The 22355-nt window shown below is 35.9% G+C and overlaps 1 protein-coding gene across 4 annotated transcripts in view; it reads left to right on the top strand.

The window, feature by feature from the left end:
- MLIP (muscular LMNA interacting protein) overlaps nucleotides 1-22355 on the top strand; it is a 258002-nt gene that overhangs the window by 201994 nt on the left and 33653 nt on the right. For all 4 annotated transcript variants that reach the window (XM_032340280.1, XM_032340281.1, XM_032340283.1 and 1 more), the window contains 2 exons: nucleotides 4370-4498; nucleotides 20052-20258. In XM_032340280.1, coding sequence (XP_032196171.1) covers nucleotides 4370-4498; nucleotides 20052-20258 — 336 coding nt within the window. The remainder of the gene's footprint in view (nucleotides 1-4369; nucleotides 4499-20051; nucleotides 20259-22355) is intronic.

Raw genomic sequence — 22355 nt, forward strand, 5'->3', positions numbered from 1 at the left:
ATTAGAGAACAAAGGTCTACTTCAAGTTTGAAAATATCAGTGGGTGTGTGCAAGGATACAATGTAGATTAGAAACCAATAATAGACAATCTCTTCTAAAGCCTCTCTTTTAGTCTGGAGGCAGAAGCTCAGGGTTGAACAGATGTCTCTAAAATGGCAGACCAAGGAAGATCTATCTTTAGGCAGGCGGCACAGTGTTTAAATGGAAAGAGTTCTAGTTGAGTGCTCATGAATCACCTAGGGATTTTGTGAAAACTCAGATTATGATTCAGTAGGTCTGGGGTAGGGCCTGAGATCTGGCACTTCTAACAGGTTCTCAAGTGACACTGATGGTACTGGTTTACATAGCCCATTCTGAGTCGCAAGGTGCTAAAAGACATCTTATTTGGATATGCATTAGTTTACTCTGTGTTGCAATTTAGTCTTCAACAAGTGTAGATTACATAACTATTTGACATTAGTAACGGGAATTAGGAAGAGCAGAGAGCAAGTTAACTAATATTCCAGGGAAGCCTTGCAAGTACCAGCAACAGCACCAGTTGCTTTACTTAGGCTATTTTATAGATATTCTATAAAATAGAACCCTTGTTTGGGGGATGGATTTGAATATGCAGAAACAAGACTTATGTAAAAACTCTTTGTGGTATGATACCTGAGAGGAAAGGAATATAAATAATAAAATGTGCCATTATTCATTATTAAAGGACCTAATCATGGACAATTATAATCCTTTAGCAGAACGTCCAGGCCGGTTGAACAGCTTTTTCAAGGTCATACAGTCTTTTAACACTAGTACAAAAATTAAAATCTGTATCCTGTTTGCTCTCCTCCCAGCAACATCATGCTGTTTTTTGTGAGTATATTTTTAACCAAGTCTGGAGAGAGACATCAGTACAAATTTTGATGTCTTGGCCATGCAAACCACAGAGCCCTTTATGATGTAGGATATGGTGTAGGGTGCATATGTGTAAGTATAGAGGTGAAGGGAAGATTTATGGATGTGTATATCGAATAGGAAAACTTCATATCCTACAGTGTTTTAGGAGTGCTCTTTTGCAGGAACATTTATGCCATGCTAAAGTAAAGAAAAACTGTATTGAGTAAGACTAATGAAAAAAAAGGTAAATTGATACTGAATGAAATAACATTGGCCAACATCAGGGATGTGACAATGGACATTAGAAATAAAACAGAACACAGAGGACACTGGGAATTGGAGAGGAGAAGTGAGTTGGGGGAAATTGGAAAGGGAGATGAGCCATGAGAGACTGTGGGCTCTGAGAAATAACTGATGGTTTTGGAAGGGAGGTGGTAGAGGTTGGGTGAGCCTGGTGGTAGGTATTAAGGAGGGCACATATTGCATAAAGCACTGGGTGTGGTGCATTTAAAAAAAAATGAATCTTGGAAAACTGAAAAAAAAATTATGAAAAAGGAAAGAAAGAAAGCAGAAGCAGTGAATTTAAAAAGAATCACAAATATAAAAATACTAGGGCTTTGCAATTGATTGGACAGAGGAAATTATAGAGGTGGGTATTTAAAAATGATTTTAAATTTCTGTCTTTTGTCTGTCTCTGCAGTAGGCATGGGAGTAGTTAAAATCATGGGCTCGATTAATGGATCTGCACTGGATTTCAACATTGACTTCTTCCTATATTAACTGTTTGGCTTTGGCATGTGACTTATTCTCTCTAAGCCTCTCACAGGGTTGTTTATAGGGAATTGATGAGATAATCTACCTGCAATAGAGACTATAGAGCTTGATCGCATATAGATAAGATATAGAATCTGGATCTATAGGAGAATGATGGTGTTATCTGCAATGAATCTTCAAGGATTTTGAGGTTGATTTCAAAGCATGTGAAATGGTGTGAGCAAGGTGTAGAGGTTGCCACAAACATGATTTGTCCATGCACCATGGTTTATGGAGCATGTGTGAGGTTCAGAATGGGACCACTAGTGTTTAACTTCCAACTTGACCATCCTGACTAAATACTGAGAAATAGTTAGGTGTGGAGGTTATGGTTCAAGTTCATAGGATGCGAAATAGGAACATGTCAAAGGCAAACTATGCCTAGTCTTCTTTTGTGTAATTTGGCTTCCATGTCTGTAAAATACTACTGAGTAACAACAAGTGAAGGTGTGGGAGAAAAAATAGGACTGGAGGAAGAGGAGATAAATACAGTGTAAGAATCAGGGCAACTATACCAAGGCCAACTGGGCAAACTAGAATGAGGGAGACTCAGAGACTTCAGGTAGACCAAGCCTAGGAACAAAATCAAAGAAAAGAGCCTGTGGAACATCCAGTAGAGTAGAGGAAATTGGGAAAGAATTATTGTCAAATTAATAGACAACCACCAAATTTGGGAAATTCATAGGAACTAAGGAGCATAAAGGCTAGAACAAAAACAATTATGAAACATTAGTAACTGATTCTGATACTGAATATCCAGAAGAGTCTCTTTGCTGGGTCTCTCGCCCAGGAGAGAAGATCTGAGTGAAAGTCTCCAGGTGAGGATAACCCAAATCATCAGTCTGCTGGCAATACAATCAGTCAGGTAGCCATGTTGCCCTGGCAGAGGGATTCTTAGCATATCAAGTGCTCTGAGTTAGACTTCTCCTCTCTGCTTTCATCTTTTTGCATACTGCCACCAAACTTAGCTCCTAAAACTTGGTAGGCCCAGAGTACTAGAGCTGTATTGATTTCCTACCACACAAAGGAGTGGAAAGAATGAGAAGGTAGGGGAGTAGGGGATGAAAAGGGAAATGAAACAGGAAGTCGAGTGGAAGAGAGACAGGAAATCTGGACAACTTAAGATCATCTCCCTTAGTATAGATGGTTATAGAAATCAGTAGCTGCCTACACTTTGTTCTTGTGTTGAGTTTACTGGAGGGTACTGCTCTCATATGTATACTCAACTCTGCGACTTAATACATAATTGGATGTTACTTGCACATTTTTTTTCCTCTTGAGAGAAATAAGAGTTTCTTAAGTAGGAGATATTTCTTAGCCTGGGGACGATAAAGACTTCTCTCACTCTTTCCTTCCCCAGTTGGCATAAATATGAAAGACAACTGGGAAAATAGCGATTGAAGAAAGTATTGCAGAGTAGCATTTATTCAAGCCTCAAAATATATCAGGTGGTTTATAGAGCAGAGAGATAGATGTAGTCCCTTAAGGCTTAAGTTGTGAGTATCAGCATTTACTGAGGAGAACTAATTTACTATTTTCTGAAAGGAAATGGGGTTGAGAAGAATGATTGCAGCAAAATGCTTAACCAGGACAAGTGTCACAACTTTTTATTGAATTCTAGTTTGGGGTATTTTTGTAAACTTATCAATCATTTTGTGACATTTTACAGTGTAATGAGATTTTGGTGTTTGTGAAACATCACTGTGAAATTGCCCCCAAGTAGATTTCTCTCTCTCTCTTTCTCATCAAACTGACATTGGGTACAAGCTTATGAGTCTTGAATGACTAGTCCGTTAGGTAAAACTCTTTTGGTTGCAAGTTAAAGAAGTTGTAAGTTTTAAAAATAAGGCGATCTTGTGTGAAAGAAAAGGAAATTCTTAGGGAGCCTCAGGAAACGAAAAATCAGCGGGGCCCCAGGAATGTTTTAGAATTCCATTCTGGAAAGCCCCTGAGTGTCTCTCCTCCTTAGGCTCCCCATGCACTTTGCTCTCTTTCTTGATCTCGTCTGATCTGCTTTGTATGGCAAATTGAGGCTTTCCCATAGCTCGCAGATTGACATATTATAATTTCAATCTTCCCAAGTAATTGCAGAGTGGTCTGAATTCCTATTCCACATTCTTGGAAGAGAAAGTCTTACTCTAACCACCCCTCTTAGGTCAGAAGGCCATCCCTGGTTTCATCAGACTTAGTATGAACCTGGTTTCTGGGGGCCAGCTCTGTGGATGTTGGGGCATGGGAATTGGTTTCCAGAAAAATAAAATCTTAAAGGCTTGGTGGCTTGTGCCAAATTCATCTCTCCTACCATGCCCAGAATAAGAAAGCTGCCTGCCATTAAGGCCACTCTCCATAAATACCTGTTAAACGAAGTATTTGTTGACTGAATGACCAGTGAGGATATAGGAACACATTTGGCTAGATAAATGAGGAAGGTTTTTGCATTTTGAACATTGGGATAGTAGATATCTATTAGTTAATTGCTGTAACAGTTAATTTTAAAGTCATCTTAGTGAAAATCATTTGATTTCTAGGCTGCTTTTATGTATTGGTAAAATCATTTTAAAATTTAAAAAAATTAAAAATTTTTGTGAGAACACTTGAATGACTTAACAGTGCACATATTCATTCATTTTAATGCCATTTATTTCTTTATTTTTCAAAATTTTATTTAACATTCATGAAGACTAAGCCTGGAGTAATTCGCCCAGTACCTGTAAAATCCAAAATATTACTGAGAAAAGAGGAGGAAGTCTATGAACCCAACCCTTTCAGTAAATACCTGGAAGATAACAGTGACTTCTTTTCTGATCAGGTGAGCATACAGAAGAAAAAATTTTGATACTTTGATAAATAACTGTATAAAATAGGAAGATGCTTCTATGAATATGGTATGTACAAGAAAATGTTTATTTGATTAGAGTGTCCTTAGTAATAATAAAAGGTCCATTATTTGCATAATAAAAAGAAATTAATATATTCCCAGGATGATATTTTGTTTGAAGTGTTTCAAGTTAAAAAAAATTTTTTTTCTACCTTGTGCTACTAATGTTTTGGGAACAAAGACACCACTCTCCATAAAGAAAGACATCATGAAGTCATTGGTTGGATGGGTCATATAGGTGTCACATTATTATTTGTAAATTCCTGTTTCATTTTGAAGAGATGAACTATTTGGGTTTGGTATATTAGTACATTTAGCGAAATATCTACTGTATGGATGCATAGTAACATACTAGAGATGATACAAACCCCTAGATTGAGCAGTAATAGTAGATTGGGGCTTAAGATATTTTAAGGCTTTTTTTGTCATTTGGATTACATGTAAAAAGGAGTACTATCTTCCCCTTGTATATCCTATATGTTGGAGGGAGAATAATGGGAGGTTGTTGGTGTTGCTTTATAAGCTATTTGGGAAACATATGAAAATACACATTTATGCAATATAAAAGTCCATAAATTATTTCAGAGTGAAACTTTGCATCTTTTTTGTCCTATTAAGATGCAGCAAATAGGCATGGGTTGTATATTTTATATCTCAAATACTATGACATGGATAAACAATGTGAGCAATCCAGAAACCTTTCTGAATACAGCCAAGGCAAGTAAAATCACCACCCTTGGTGATCACCACCCTTGGTGATCTATGAAGGAATACAAGGGGATATACTCCATGTAAGTTTTACTTTGAAAATAACTAAGAATATTCTTGAAACAATAAATTATACTTGCATTTGTGAATCATAAGGACTATCTTATCTGGCACTTATTAGCTCTATAACATCTCTCTCTATTTTCCTCATGTATAAAATGAGGCATTCAGATTGGGTACTTTTTAAGGATCCTTCCAGTTCAAAAATCTGTGTTCCTTAAAGATCTGAGATTAACCCTCATTAGGTCAGAAGTCACTGTGTAGCCTTGAAGATGTTCATCATAAATACTTTCTCAGGATTTGTTATAGTTTTTTCTATAAAATGGAAACAATATGATTTTGATAAGGTAAACATTTTTAGAAGACACTAATAGCATTGAATATGATAATTAGAGGCAATTACTTTCATTTTATAGAATAAAATGTTATCCTCACTTTAAATTAAATAGAGAAATCTCACTGATTTATAGGATTGTCTTTACTAATTCCCATAACAGAAATGAAAATTCCTCTTAAAGCATATTTTAATCATCAACAAAAAACACTTATTAAATATCTACTGCTTGTGTGATACAAATACTTTAGAGGCTTACTATGACATTTTAGACCTCATGGGATCATTATAAAAATAATGCAGTCAAATGACAAAAACGTCAACAGCTAAGATAAACTTCACATACTATCTATGTAATTTATGTTCTTCAAAATACAACCTAAAGCTGTAAAATAATGATTTTGTTCTTTTATATTAGTATAATTTCAAATGTATGTATTTTGTTTTAAATAAGATTCATGTGTAGAATAGCAAGGTACAGATTTATCACCATTAACTCTCCATGAAAATGATAAATTCCATTTTCAAGTTTAGGAAATTCTTGTCATTAAAAGGAGTTGCCATTTCTTTGCCCTGCTTTTTTTTGACTAGACTGCAAGTTTAAAGCTCTGTTTATGTTCAGCATAAACCTATGAATTTCCAGATAATTTGTGGAAAATTGGAACTCTTTTGCAAATATGGAGGTGCCACAAACACAACTGTACTCGTATTGTTTCTTTCAGCCAATTTTTTCTTGCTTTTATCTCACCTTTTATGTGCAACATGGGTAGTAAAAGGAGTCTCCAGACTGTCAGATTGAACGAGGTAGAGCGTACTATTTAAAAGTGAATTCCAGACATTCCCTGGTCATCCTCATTAACCTTGCATGAGAGGGATAATTTAATAGAAACTTGGGGTCCCTGCACATGGGCCAACTACATATACTATGAACTAGTCTCTCTATGTGGAGTTCTAACTACCATCTCCGTGTCCAGAATCTGCCAGGGAGAAAGACATCAGACAGCTCACCAGTGCAGATGCTTAGCTCTACTTATAATATAAATTGAGTAATAACAGTTTATAATCTCAGTGTTGCTACTTCATCAAAACTTGAATAGAAGAGCATGTACTCAAATTCGCTAGTCACTCTTGTAGTCTCCTTTGCTGCTGCCACAGAATAAATTGAATGGTTCCAAACTCAGTTGATCTCACCCACCCATGTAATGGAAAATTCTTTAGCCAGACACTTGGGCCAAATTGAAGCAGCTCACATTCACTAATCTGCCTTGTACTGGGGACAGTTCCACATGACAGGAGATGCTGGATGGGATTGTTAAGTCAATAAATTTCCCCTAACAGCTTCGCTGCCATAAAATATGATTTCAAAATTCTCTGTTACAAAATGTCAGACACTAGAGATGATGAGACCAGACGGAAATGTATTTACTGTAGCTTAAGATACAAGCAGGCAGCCTTTTAAACTGATAATGAACTGAACATTTGCCTGGAGACCGTCTCTGGGTACTAAAAGCAAAGTTTGAATCTAAACGCATAATCAAGTAAATGAGACTTATTAATCAACAGCTTTTACATCAAAATGGCATAGGCTAAGAAGCATCCGTCTATATTCGATGGATTTTGTGACAAAGACTCTTTGGAATGAAGCTTATGCTTTTTTGAAATTACCTTTAAATCCATTATTGTATCAATTTGTGGTCCTGTTGACTTATTGCAAAATATCCTCACACTTGCATTTGGATTTGAAAGTATGGTGATATACATTGAAGCATACCCTATAGACAGCCAAGGTCAGAGCTGAAAAGTAATTAACAGAATTGATTGGACAAACAGGCATCCAGAAGACATTGAGGCTTAGAAAATCAATTCACTGATGAGAATGAAGATACTTAAAGAGCCCACTGATTTTTAGTTTGTCTGACTACTTGTGAGTTGGCAAAATACATTGATTGTTTTCTGGTCAGTTAGTGTGTCTAATTGGATAAAGGTGATCTCTTCACTTAAGATCGTCAACTTAATAAAAAAGCAATTGCTAAACTCAGTTATATAAAATGTTACATAAAATATTCTCTTTCTCTCTTTATAAATAAGTAATAGAACCCAAAGTATTAATATGTCATTTTCTTCTGAAAGCCTTAGAGAAATATATTAAAAGAAAGGATTTGGACAGAATTAAAGAGGAAATACTGTTATTTCATCTGATTACCCTGTTTTGTTGTTGTTGTTGTTGTTGTTGTTTTTAGTGAGAAATAACACTTCCTAGCACGTGTGCCTCTTGAATTTTATTTTCCTTCTAATTTGCTTCAATAAGAAAAGGAAGATGTTCTGTGTGAAAATGATCATTTTATGAATTTCTTCCACACCACTTCACAGAGAATATAAAGGGACAATTATGGGGGATTTTTTTTTTTTTTTTGGTAGTATTTTCTGTCTTTCTTTTCTCTGATTTTTCTGAGATACCTGACTTCACTACCAAATTTTGTTTGACATTCAACTTTGATGATTACATGGGTGACTTTCAGATTTCTGTCTCATTATTTATCTAGTTAGATTTCTTCTGGGACCTTCACCTTCACTTCCTTGTGTCACGGGCATGTTATTATTACAGAGCAAGTATTCATGTTTGTCATAGGTGAAACTGACAATACTGCCTTTTATTCTGAATGACTTCTGGCTTTGCTATAAATTGCTACTGTTTCAACAATTGTTTCTCAATCAAAAGAGTCATAAAAAGATCTCTTATCAGTGCTGACCTTTCATTGAGAAGTAGTTTTCAGCTTAAAATGTTTAACCTTTCTAGGTCTAGAAGTGATTAAGTGGTTTTCCCTAACTGTCTTAAGGAGGGAGAACCGAAATGTCTTGTGTTACATTTCTTATGGAAGGGTGAAGACCAGAGATTTAGTTTCTCCATGTTTTGCCAGGTTATTTTTGTTTATTCGAGTAATGAAATCTTTGTGAGTTTTTTTTTTCCTTTTTCCTTTTGTCTTCCTCTCTCCTTCCCCACCTTTATTTCCTTCTTTCCTTCTACCTTCCCACCCCCCTTCCTCCCTCTAAGTGTAATAGGTAATAGTTTATTATAAACAGGTATGATATCACATGTAATAGTTTATCATCATAAACTGTTTTTTTTTTCTTTTTTTTTGAAATTGTCCTGTAGAGACAATATTTGCTTTTTCTCTAGAATATAATCAAATAGGATCACCTTTTCAGACTTAAGATTTCATCTCACTCTTTTTATTTGGGGGGGGGGTTAAGCTTTCTTATGACCTTGTGTAATTATTGAGGTTGGAAGATTAGAACTGGAACTACAGAGTTTCAATCTTCTGTTGCAGTTGTCTTCAAGCTATGGGAAACTTAGTTTCTTGTCCCCCTTCCTTTGCCTTACATAGCATTAAAGTATTGAAGAGATTCTTACTTGCTTTAAAACAAGCAAACAAACACACAAAGAAGACCCGTTGTCACTTGGATCATAATAGATAGAATTATTCTATTTCTAATAATTCTAATAATTACTTAAGCAACTGAATTCTAATAATTAATTCCAATAATTAGTCAAGCTCTGAAGCATTAGTTGCCTAAGAAATATTGGGAGATATGCAGTATCTTACCATATCCTAATCTATAGGGAAAAAATGATAATCTGAAAGTTTTATACAAATGTGTTCTTTGATTTTTTGTTAGCTCATGATGTCCCTATCTATCTCTATTTAAGAGGAATGGTACTGTCATATTTAGAGGCTCTCATGTAAATTATGCTACAGTTTTAAGCTAAGGTCTTGTTAAAATTAAATATCATCTATTAGTTTCTTTGGAAGAGTATTGAATAACAGTTAGAATGTCAAAAGAAAGAAGGTAGCTGTGTAAAAATATTTTAAGTAATATCCAGAGTAAATGTTATTTAGAGATTAGAAAGTTTTGTTTTGGCAAGGAAAATGATACATTCTTATGTTTTACTTCACCGATTTCTACCCCAAACTTGAACTCTGAGTCAAGGTCAGCCTGTAGATAGAACTATAGATGGTACCAATATGGCATTTAGGACAGTTTTGGTAAAACTAGTGCTGTTCTTCCAGGACACTGTCTACAATACTCCCCTTCCTCCTTCCTTACACAGTTTCAATTCTACAACTACCTTAAAATGACTTATGGTTATTAGTGATGTTTAAAAAAACCCTAAAACCATGGGCCCCAGATGGTATCATTTAGAGTTCTTGAACCTGTGCTTAGTACATAATTGATTTGCAGTTTCTACCTCCCCCGGAAATATAGTCTTTGCTTGTCAGTCAAGAATTTTTCTATCATTCCCCGCCCACCAAAGAAATAGGAGGTAATAATCTGCATGATAAGACACCTGCCCCCCCTTCCCAAAACTACCTCCCCTGGAACAATTCTTTTCTTTTGCTAATAATGTTCTTGCCCCAGCCTTCTACTAACCCTTCCAATTTTCCTAATTCCTCAGAGCTCTCTTCTACTTCCTGGAGGTTCATGAATCCTTTAATAAAGCCAAGTAAATTTTAAAAATTTACTTGATTAAACTTTGTTATTTAACAATAAAGATCCTTAGGAAATGCGATCCTAGTGAGAGGCTTGTGATTTTCTCTTCTCTAACGATAATTTTCTTTGACCCATAAGAAGAGGACTCAAGGTAGAAAGCAGAGAGGATGACACAGTGAAAGTCGGATGTACTATTTGAATATAAATGCTAAGATTGATGTGTTTGAAACACATTATACTCTCAAAGCAGCAGGGAGATTGTTACTTATTTTAAAGTGTGGGTGAGATTAGACAGACTTTGTTGACAAATGTAAAGGTCACAGCAAAATATATAAGTCTGAAGATGAGTTATGTGGAGAGATTTAGAAACCTTTTTTCTGTGATCCAAGATAAAGAAAAAAAAAAAAAGGTGGGTAATTTGGGCAAGAAGAACAACAAATTCAAATGATAGGAGTAACCAAAAGAATGCATAGGAGAGAATGAAGCAGAGAGAAAAAGGGGGTAAATAAACTGGTTTTTGAATTCCATTAAAGAGCCACAGACAGCCTGAGAAGTCCAGCACGTGGGAAAACTCAACTCAAGCTGGTGAAGCAGGTCCTTTATGGTAAATATATGGAAAAAGAAAATGTATGGAATACTTTACACAAGTGCAAAAATGTAGTTCTATTTATTTCGAAGGCTGCATGGAAAGGAAGTTCTGTAAAATCTATAAATTCAAAATTGATGATTCCTTAAGGACCGCAGAGCTGGCAGGTTTTCAGACTTTTTCAAGCTAATGTTCTAATCTCCAAATATGGACATCTGAAGAGAAATTTAATCTCTTGCAGTCAGATCATCCAAATACCAATTTGTCTTATGGACCTTTAGGTGTGAGATAGATAGATAGATAGATATACATATATATATATACACACATACATACATACATATACATATTTTAACCTTTACTTTATGTGTGTGTGTGTGCGCATGTGTGTGTGTGTGTATATATATATATGTGTGTGTATATATATATATATATATATATATATTTTTTTTTTTTAACCTTTATTTTTCCTTGAAAATAGAAAATTGCATTTGGCACGGTAATAAACAACTCACCGGGACTGGATTGTCACTTATATTTATCTGGTAGAGTTGAGAGGCTTAACGTATTTTACCGGTTCGAATAAAGCAAGCCTGTATGACATTCATTCCTTTGGGTAAGTTCGGAAATAGAGGTGTTTTCTTCAGTCTTTGGCTAATCTATTTCCAGGAAATGTTAGACTCTCCTGAACTGCATTTTGGAAGGACTGGCCTTTTGCAGAATATTGTAGGGTCAGGCTAGTCTCACCTCCCAATTTTAGAACCTCTATCCAGGGAGGATCTGATGAGCTCATTCATTCTGAGGTATATTTGAACCAAAGGAAAACTAGAGCAGCTTGGTTTTTCAGAAAGAACTCTGAAGTCTGGAACATAGTCACGGAAGCTTGATTAGTTAGCTCTACCCTTGATTAATCAGCTCTACCCTGTGCATTTGTGAGCCATGAACCTCATCAACGAAGTGAGAGAATTGGGCTGGCCTGGTGGGTTTTCCACTGGGGTGATGTTGGCCCAAACATTATTGGTTGTCATAACTGAGGATGCCACTGGCATCAAGTGGGTAGAGGCCAGGAATGCTGGCCTCTAAGCAATGTACGGGGCAATCTTGCATAATGCTGAATTATACAGCCTGAAATGTCAGTAGTGCTGGAGTTGAGAAATCCTGGACTACAGCATTTCTTGGCTCCCTTCCAGCTCCAACAACATTAAACTAATGAAGCTCAATGCTACCACTGCACAACAGCATTTCAGTTCAACCGACACTGACTAGGTATCTTCTTTTTGTGCCTTAACTAAGAACTTTTCCCTTTTTGATTTGTATAAAGGAGGTAAGAAAGCCTCCATTGATGGGATTTCCCCACATTCCAAATAGCTTCTAGCCATACCCCCATTTATTAAAGGGCATGCATTTTCATTGGCACTAGATATTTCAGCAAAGTTATGGCTTCCCCAATTTCCTATAGATTTTACCTTCATTCTTGTATTTCCTCAATAGTCAGGTTTCAGGAGAATCAACTAAAAAAGAATATTTTTTTAAGAGAAATATTTGAATGTCAGGCAGCGGTATGAAAAATGCCTGTTGTTTGATGAAGTCCTTCCTGATCCGGAACCTTATTACATAGCTGCAAAAAGAGGGCATTGTACAAAATACTTTTCATGGTGCCCTCTTACCCTACAATTCTGTATTTATGTTTGTAAATACTATTGGAATATAATAATAAATGTTATTAAATATTTAAATATTATTGGTTGATATTTCTCATCCTTAGATGATTCAAAAAAGGAAAGGAGCAAGTGTTGCTCAGGACATAATGTTTGGGGAGATGGAAAGTCTTGTAATCTACTGTGTAGGTCAAAATCGTAACAAATAGTCCCTATTCCCTGGTAAGTGGTCTCCTCAGTGCTATGGTTTCCTGATGTTCTTGATGAGTGGCATTGCCGCTTCCCTCCATGCTCATTCCTTTCTCTCTACTCCTAGCATTCAACCCTTTAACGATTGTGTGCCAAGTCCTGCAACATATATGGGTGACTCTGCTGGAAATCAAGCAGACAGTATCCCTGCCCTCATAAAGCTTAGGTTCTAGTGATTTCTACTTATTTTGGACCTGGGTCTCTTTCTGTCAATCTTAACTTTCCCTGTAATCTTCTCTACTTCCTCGTGTGAAACTGTCCACTACACACTTGAGCTACACACACCATGGCCCAGTTCTCTGGTCCTCTGATCCTTTAAGGGACTTTCTGTGACTGCTGTTTACTGGAGTCTTTGATTCTTCTGCTTCCTGCAAAGGAGAGAAACCTTGCGATAGAATGCGGTGGAAAGAACATGGATTCTGTGTGAGCCTGGGAACTCTGAACTTAATTTTTATCCTAGAAAAAGATGGGACTACTCATCCCATTTCTAATGGTACCCATACTGATACCCATTTGTGATTATACAAAATAGTCACCGCAAAAGGGCTTTGGACACTTGAAAGGGAATACACATCTGAAATGTTTATTGTTATCATTTCCTTTAAAATCACTGTAATTTTGGAAGAAAGGGTTTGATCCCTTGTTAAGATGATATCAAATATGTTCTCTCCTCTCCACTGTTATGAGAAATCACAGAAGTCTCTTTTCTATGTTGTTTTTTGACTTCTTCCATGCATGTCTGGTGACACCTCTCTACCAAATACATGTCTGGTGGCACCCTAAGATAATTAAACTCTATGCATAGAAAAACAAAATTGGGCATTTTAACTTTCTAGCACCCACTGTGGTTGATTATGACATATTTTCTCTTTCTTTCCCTTGAGCATGTTGCCATCACAGTACCTTCCCAGGGGCATCTGCTCTTTAAGGTTTGCTGTTAGACAACCACAAATGCTAACCCCTAACTAATCCAAAGCCTATCTTGCAAATTGTATTTGAATCATTTAAAAACTTTTTGGGGTGAAGGGGATTTGAAAAAGCTAAGCATATGCTATTTCTTTTCATACTTCACATGTTTGCATTTTTTGGTTCAAATAAGAATTTGAAATAGGTAAGTGTGGCGTAAACTATTTATATCTGTTTTTTAAATGCATATAGATCCTCCAGAATAAGGGCTGATAAACAAGAAGCTATTCCAGGGGCGCCTGGGTGGCTCAGTCATTAAGCGTCTGCCTTCCCCTCAGGTCATGATCCCAGGGTCCGGGGATCTAGTTCGGCATCTAGTCCCACATCGGGCTCCCTGCTTGGCAGGAAGCCTACTTCTCCCTCTCCTACTCCCCCTGCTTGTGTTCCTACTCTTGCTGTGTATCTCTCTGTTAAATAAATAAATAAAATCTTAAAAAATAAAAAAGGGCTCCAGTAATTTCACCTGGTGATGCTCTGCATTTCCAGAGGCACAAATCACTGCATGGTGTGAAGTGGGGACAGCAGGAGAGAAGAGAAAGTGGATTTTCACCCTTCACTTCCAAACCACAGGAAAGGGGGTAACTTTAAAATGCCAGGATGGAACAAAAGAGTCTCAGATGTGCAGGCTTTAATGTAAAGAGCCCATAGTGCCTTAAAATGCCCTTTGGTATTGCAGTGAAAACAGCTTTTGAAGTTAAATAGTTCCACTTGATGGCTGAAGGGAAAGTAGGCTTTTTTTAGAGTGGTAAATGTAGCGGATATGGCTATAGCATTAATTTTCTGAAGTCTCTGTCAATACTTAATTCTGCAGTTTCTCCAGCTCTCTTAATAAACAGAACTAAATTAATTTATTCACCACATATTGTCTGCAAAATTTTCTATAATGAACAAAGGTATTACTCGCTTCATAAATTCTTTTGTTCCTTATTTTTCAGGATATGATCTTATAATCAAATAAAAGATCCCTTTTTAAAAATCAAGCTCCTAAGTCAAGCTTATTTTCTTTTGAAAAATTTGTCCTAAGTATTTTTATACTGAAAAAGACGATTCTCAAGCAAGTGAAAAGCAGTTTAAAGCATTTTATTAGAAATTGCTTTGGTAACATAGCTCACTGATAGAAACGGGGTATGAAACAATTGTATGATTCCCTATCCTTCCCTCAAAAACTAGAACATTAGAAGATTCATCTATTAGATGTGAAAGCAGGGTAGATGATGTTCATTTCCAGGAATCATTTAGAATAGTGATTTCCAAAGTAGTACCTACCTACCTCAAGATAGTTCTTTGGGGTGGTGGGGGGGTACAGGTCAGATATGATGAAGATTTTATTGATGTACGATAGGGTTCACACTACTACCTGTTGGCCATATCTGGTCCACCACCTGTTCCTATAAATAATATTTTATTGGTACATGACTATATGTATTCATTAAGGTATTGTCTGAGGCTGTTTTCATGCTACCATGGTAATAGTGACAGAACATAGGGTTTGTAAAGCCTACTGTATATCCTCAGTGGACCCTCGCAGGAAAAGCAGGCCACCTCCTGACTTAAAATTCTAAGAAATATTTTAAGCTTTGTTGATTAATATGGATTTACACTGGTGTCCTTTTTAAGTCTGAGTGCTAGACAGTCACAACTCATGTATATTTTAAGTGAGATTTCCTGGGAAAGTGTCAGCCCTTCAGTTTGGTGCAGTGAACAGAGAGCCCTCAGCTGGCTACTCCTTAAGCCTTTTCTCCTTGGTTGAAGATCACGTGCCCAGTCGGATGTATGATTTATCACATAACTATTTTTAATTAAAATAATCCACATAAAATGAACAAGGGGATTTATTTTAAAACATCTGCAAAATAGTCTGGATTGAGTGTGCCACTACTAATATAGGAATAAATAACAAGAAATGACAGTGATGATGTAAGACCTATATCTGGTATAAGCTTGTTAACAGCCATATTGTTAATTCATCATTCATATTAGTATACCTAGCCCTATATTTATACTTTTACCTTGAGTTTTAACTAATAATTGCATTGTGGCATCATAAGATATTTACAAAGTAGGCATCCAGGACCTGGTGATGCTTTGCAACTTTAGTAATGTTTAAAGACGTGAGGTACTCAATATTATAATGTTTAACATTTTGCTGAAGTCAATGATAAATATCTTTTTTGAAGAATATTCATAAAGGAAAAATTAAAAACCCAATTTAATTGGAAACACACATGTTCTTCCTGCTGCAGAAAACACCATAAAGTAATACATAGAAAACAATAGAATAATGAACTGAAATTCATTCCTTTGAATCAGACACCATTATGAAGTGCATTGAAAACATATCTGAATATTTAAAACAGGACATAGTGAGCAATCACACCGTATTGCAGTTTTATAATGCAGTTAAATTAAAACACAGATTTAAAATAGTTTCAGTGTATGGCATTTGTGTTTCACACATGAAATCTACAATGAGTGACATTTTGGGGATTTAGAAGAGAAATAAGTTAGGGAAAATTTATTCCTTAAAGTAAGGGACTTCTTTATATCAAATTACAATTCTGTGAGAAAATTGTGAAGGTATAATCGGCAGTAAAATATGTAAAATAATTGTGGGTGTGAAGCTGAAGGTACATCGACATCCATAGATAAGCTCTGATGACAAAGTCATTGCAGATGCGTATACATACACACACACACACACACACAGACACACACACAGTATATAGAAAGGGCCCGTTATGTATATTACATTTGTATATGGTCAAGATTCCTAGATGTAGTAATAAAAACATAGGGATAAAGATGGGTGTGTGCGTGTGTATTTTTATAATAATGAGATAGAGAAGGACCAAGAATATCTTTTGATTCATTTGGAGCTTCTCAAGTTATCTTCTGGCAAAATATTTTGAAAAGTAACAAACTTCCATATGCATTGGGACTATTTGGCCTTCCTTGCTACCTGCATATTGAAAAATGTGCTTTTCAACAAATTTTTGATTAAAGAGGAAATTCAAAATAAAATTTCTACCTGGAAGAAAAACATAATGAAACTATTATCTATTAGAAATCATGGAATACAGTCAAAATAGTCTCTGGAAGAAAACTCATGACTCTAAATATGGTTAATGAATGAATATGAGAATACAAACAAGTGAATTAAATATTTGATTTTGAAAATTTAAGAACAATAACCTATCCTGTGCATAAGGAAAGCAAGGGAAATGAATTTATAAGAATTGACAAAAGAAAACTGGAAAAATTAAATGTAAGAACAAAATTTTCAACATGCAAAGGTCAAAATTTTTCTTCTAATACTCCATTTCCCCCCAGGAAACTTCTCTAGGGCCCAATAGATACAAAAGAGAACCAAGAAAGACATGGCATACGGGAGGCGGGAGATGGAACATAAGAGACAGGCAAAGAAAATTTCCAAGATGATGGTAAAGAGAGTCACAGCCTAATGGCTTATAGGAAGCATAGAAGACAACTAGCACAGATCAGAACAGGTGCCTCAGGTGACATTTATGTCAAGGCGGTCACCACCAAGAATTCTTTCACCTTTGTACCATATTATTAAGCAAAGTGATCCTAGCTGGAACCCTTATCTCCCTATAGCCTGTCCAAATGCTGATACGATTCTGTGATTCTGCTCTTCCCTCCCTGCTGAGCTGCCTGGAATAGCCGGGGAACCTCTCTGATCCACAGAAGTGTCCAGGGTTGACCAGCTCCTGAGATAGGAAAGTTGGCTACAGAGAGCACAGAAATATGAAACATTTTCTGTCTGATTGGTTAGACCTTAGCCCTGCCCGAGTCCCCCATCTAGGGAGTCTTCTGTTGCCCCTGGATCACTACAGTCTTGGCTTCTGAAGTCCTCAGAATGGGTTCTTGAACCCTCCCAGAAAAGCTGAAGCCAAACATCAACCAGGAACTGTTCCGCTCACCTTTTCCTAACCGCTGTCAACTGTCAGTAACAAAGCTACCTTTTCCTTACACACCTAGTCTTTGTGTTTGCTACTCAGTTCTCAAATCAATCAGTTTCCACACTGATAAGAATTGTAATTAGCTGTTGATAAAATAATGAAATCATTGATTGAGAAATAAAACAAAATTAGAATATATTTCAATCTAAAAGCCATTTTTAATGGGAAAACACTAAAAGTGTTCCCTTCAAGGTGCACGATAATGTGACCATTATTAAATAATGTTAGTGGCAGGGGCCAATGGAATTAGACAAAAGGAAGGAATTAAAAGTATGAAAACTGGCAAAGAGGAGGTAAATTTATCATACCATTAAATATTTGATATTTTGGGTGATATACCTAGAGTTTCCAAAAGAATCAATTGAATGACAATTATATCCGTGAGATAACTCGGTAATGTGTCTTGCTAGGAAATCCTCATCTTTCGTGTACTGACATAGAAATATTCCAAAGATATTGTTAAATGGGGGAAAAATACAAACAAACGAGATGCAGAATATTGCAAATTGGATGCTTTTTATAATAATAATGTGTGCTTATCGTGTGCATGTGTAAAATTATTTGTATTTGCTTGATATGTAAAATTAACACTTGCAGCACAAACAAGAAACCAGTTAGTTACCATTTCAAGATACAGAGGCTTATAATAATCTCTCATTTCTACAAACTTAAAAGGTCTAGAATTATAATTTTCTAACCTGCTTAAATTTTCTGAGTTTTTTAAAAGTAAGTTTTGAATCTAATGTTTAAAAAAAAAGAGAAAAGGGGTGCGTGGGTGGCTCAGTGGGTTAAAGACCCCTCCAGGGTCCTGGGATGGAGCCCTACATGGGGCTCTCTGCTCAGCAGGGAGCCTGCTTCCCTTTCTCTCTTTGCCTGCCTCTCTGCCTACTTGTGATCTCTGTCTGTCAAATAAATAAATAAAATCTTAAAAAAAAAGGCATCTACCAATATAGCAAACATGTTCAGTGTACACTTTAGAAAGACAATCAGTGGCTGAAAAATACATAGTATTGGTAAAATGAATTAAATTTACTTTAAAAATATTAAAGATTTATTTATTTATTTATTTGACAGACAGAGATCACAAGTAAGCAGAGAGGCAGGCAGAGAGAGGAGGAAACAGGCTCCCTGCTGAGCAGAGAGCCCCATGTGGGACTCCATCCCAGGGCCCTGGAATCATGACCGGAGCCAAAGGCAGAGGCTTTAACCCACTGAGCCACCCAGGTGCCCCAAAATTTGCATTAAAAATATTAAATGTACAGTTTTAAAGTGGAATTTACTTGCTTGCTAAATATAATTTTGATCAATGTGTATTATTTCATACTAAATTTCCATTTCACACAAAACCAAATATATTATTAGTCCATTGCTTATGGAGCAAAGAAATAATAGAATACAGTATTGAACTCACAGAAAATATAATATTCCTCTGAAATTTCAGTCATTAATGCATTAAGCGTCTACTACATTACACGTTGCACTTGACTCTGAGGCCACAGAGGTGAATAAAGGTTTCATTTTATAAGATTCATGTCCTAAGGGGTTTTACTACAGGATAATCACTGTTGATTTATTTCCCTACATTAAAAGTTTCAGAAATATAAGAGATGATATATCTGAAAAAGTAGCCCTGTCTTTCATAGATATTTATGTAAACAGGCCCTTTTTGGAGCTTTTCTTTATATGCTCAAGACTTCCCACTCTCGTGGCTTTCTTGCCCCCATTCCTGGCCTCATACTGTGGGTCCTCCTTCCTCAAAGTCTTTGGCATTCACCTGTTTTTCCAGGTTCAAGACCCACCCTAGGGAAGGCCTCTTTCTCTCTCCTCTTTACACTGTAACTCATCTGTGTGCTCTCTCCAGTTACTCTCCAAAGGAACACACTGCCTGGATTGAAAACCTCATGTGTCTCTCCAGACCTACCTCTCCTTGATCCCTTGCCCTTACTCAGCCCAGCTTCACAACTTAACGGTGCCACGAATTAAACCGATGCTTTGGCCCTGCTGCTTGCACGCTGATATCCTCTGTGATGACCCCCCATCGCCCCCATTTCTTCCACCCCAAATCACAAGCACTCTTTGATTCATTTCCATTGTTACTGTCCTCTTCCACAAAGCCTTTTCTGATCTCATGCTATCACCTTTGGAATGGATGCTCACCTTCCTTAAACATTTCTCCTCTCAACACTTTGAAAAATAACAGTCTTGACACCCTTCAGGAGACACTGCTGGTGGTGGTTTCTGCGGAGGAGGCTGGAGAAGGGAGACTGACAGGAATTCCTGAAAGAGACAATACACCATGAAAGGGGTGTGTTGTGAGGGGCCCAAGTGCGAGCAGAGGCTTCCTTCTTACTAGTAAGAGATTCTGACGTAAAGTCTATAATGTTTAGACTTAATTCCAGGTGAGCTTGACTTTCGTCCACTAACATGCTCTCTATGCTTTTCTTCTTCCCAGGATGTGACAGTTCCTCCCAAGCCTGTTTCTCTCCACCCTTTCTATCAGACTAAACTCTATCCTCCTGCTCAGTCCCTGCTGCCTCCACAGACCCTCTCCCTTGCTGACTGCCTTACCCCAGGACCTTTCAGTCATTTGTCCTCCTTCTCACTGAGTGATGAACAGGGGGATTCTCACACCTTGTTTAGCGGCAACACATATAATAAGGTGAGAATTCCCTGCTGAGGTGGGAATTGTTCTGCGCTGGGAAGCTTCTTTATGCTTAACTTTTAAAACTTAAGCATAGAGGAAACATATATATTAATAATATTAAATATTTGTGTTAGAACCCATGACCTTACAAAAAGATAGTAATTAACCTTGAGAACTTATTCAATATCTATTTTTGCTTTCAAAATCATTTCCTGATTTGCATTCCTTACTGTTTCATGTTCTAACCCCCAAATGGAAATCCTAAGAAATTTTCCAAAACCTTACAAAATAGCGTTATTAATTTATCTTCAAGTTTCAGTTCAATGTTCTTTAAAAAGCATCTCTAAATTATAGTGCCTTAATGAGGAGGCATTTCCTGTTGGAGTCAATGAGCAAAGAAATTCTTAGAATGTCTACAAATATCTGTAAAATAATATTAACATCTCATTTTATTTCATTTTATTTTTTGAGTATAGTTGGCACAATATTACAGTAGCTTCAGGTGTACTACATAGTGATTCAACAGTTTTATACCTTATGCTATTAATATTTTATTTTAAAATGTGTCTATCTGCCTCATTATGTATAGTGATGGGATATGTAAAATGAGGTGTTCGTTACCCCAAAGAAAACGTATATATTATAGATATCTCATATATAATATAGTTATACATATTAAATATTTACTATATAAATATTTTATTATAGTATTATATTTATGATACAATTTATATATAATTATTTAAATGTTTTAATATACATTATATATTTATACAAATTATATCTTTTTAGATATATTAAGTGCAAAAAGTATTTATAGTTGGCTTTGGAATGCAATTATAAATATTCTACTAGAAGCAAGAGGCTAATACTACCACATAAAGCTTATGTGCAAGTGCCCTTTGTTCTTCTGAGCATTACCATAAGGTCATCCTATTACAGACTTTCAGTTTCTGAAAATTTCACAACAGAATTGATTAGTTAAACTCAACCTGGAGTTATTATTTTTTAACTCAAAAGTTTAAAAACACTTATTTTGAAAATTCTCTATATCAATGGAATATACCTCTGTACTTGGAAACGAATAAAGGCCAGAATCAGAATGTTCCATCATGTAGTTGTACAATATCCCTTGGTCCCTCCATTTTTTTTTTTGAGAAAATGCTCATAAACTCAATCTAAAGACAGTCATCTAAGAAGTGAATATTATTATATGAAGAATATTTTATTTTTCATATGTAATAGCATTTATCATATTGGGTGATCAGCCCTGAGTTAAACCTTTAAAATATCCATTTTCTGCAAACAGAATATTTTTGGGCAAAGTTCAGGATGACCTTTTTATATGACTTTTGTTTCTTATTTTTGGTTTAGAGAAAAAGCAGCATTTCAGACAAAGTGTTAACATTTTAAATGATTTTAGGTTCTTTGAAATTTTTCTTGATTTAATCCTTGCCAACATATATGAAATCCATTTAGCTATTAAGTAAAGTCAGTGATTCTGAAAATAACAGAACCAGATTCTTACGAATCATCATCTATGAGAAGATTATAATTGTATTTTCTATATATCAATTGCATTAAGTAGCTTGTTTTTTGATATTTTGGTAATGTTTCCTAGAAACAGAAGTTTCTTCACAGATGTTCAAGGGTAGAGTCAGTATTTCATTGACATTTTCATCTGAATTTGATCAGGCTGTGGAGAACAATATATAAAAGTGATGTGAGGTTGGACAACTATTTTCAGTTAACACAATCCTCATAATATATTTTGTCTTTCAGAGTCTGAGATTTATGGTTACTGAAAAAAGAAACGTTCATATCAGAAATAATAATAATAATTATAGTGATGTAAGACAATATTTCTTAATGAAAGATTCAGAACACTCAATAGTCTTGTACTTAAACTGCTCCCATTAAAACATACAGATGACCCAATTTGATATCTATGTCTATAAACCTTGTGTTATGAATACAGAACCAGTAGCATACTGGGTTTCAGGACTTCTCTTTTTTTATTTGAAATAGCTTCTTGTTTGGAACTGTAAAACATAATCTAAATTCTCTCCATTACTCTAACATCAATGCCAGACATAGTTTACAGCTTTCCCT

This window comes from Mustela erminea, chromosome 4 (genome assembly GCF_009829155.1).
Source record: "Mustela erminea isolate mMusErm1 chromosome 4, mMusErm1.Pri, whole genome shotgun sequence".
Classification (NCBI taxonomy): domain Eukaryota; kingdom Metazoa; phylum Chordata; class Mammalia; order Carnivora; family Mustelidae; genus Mustela; species Mustela erminea.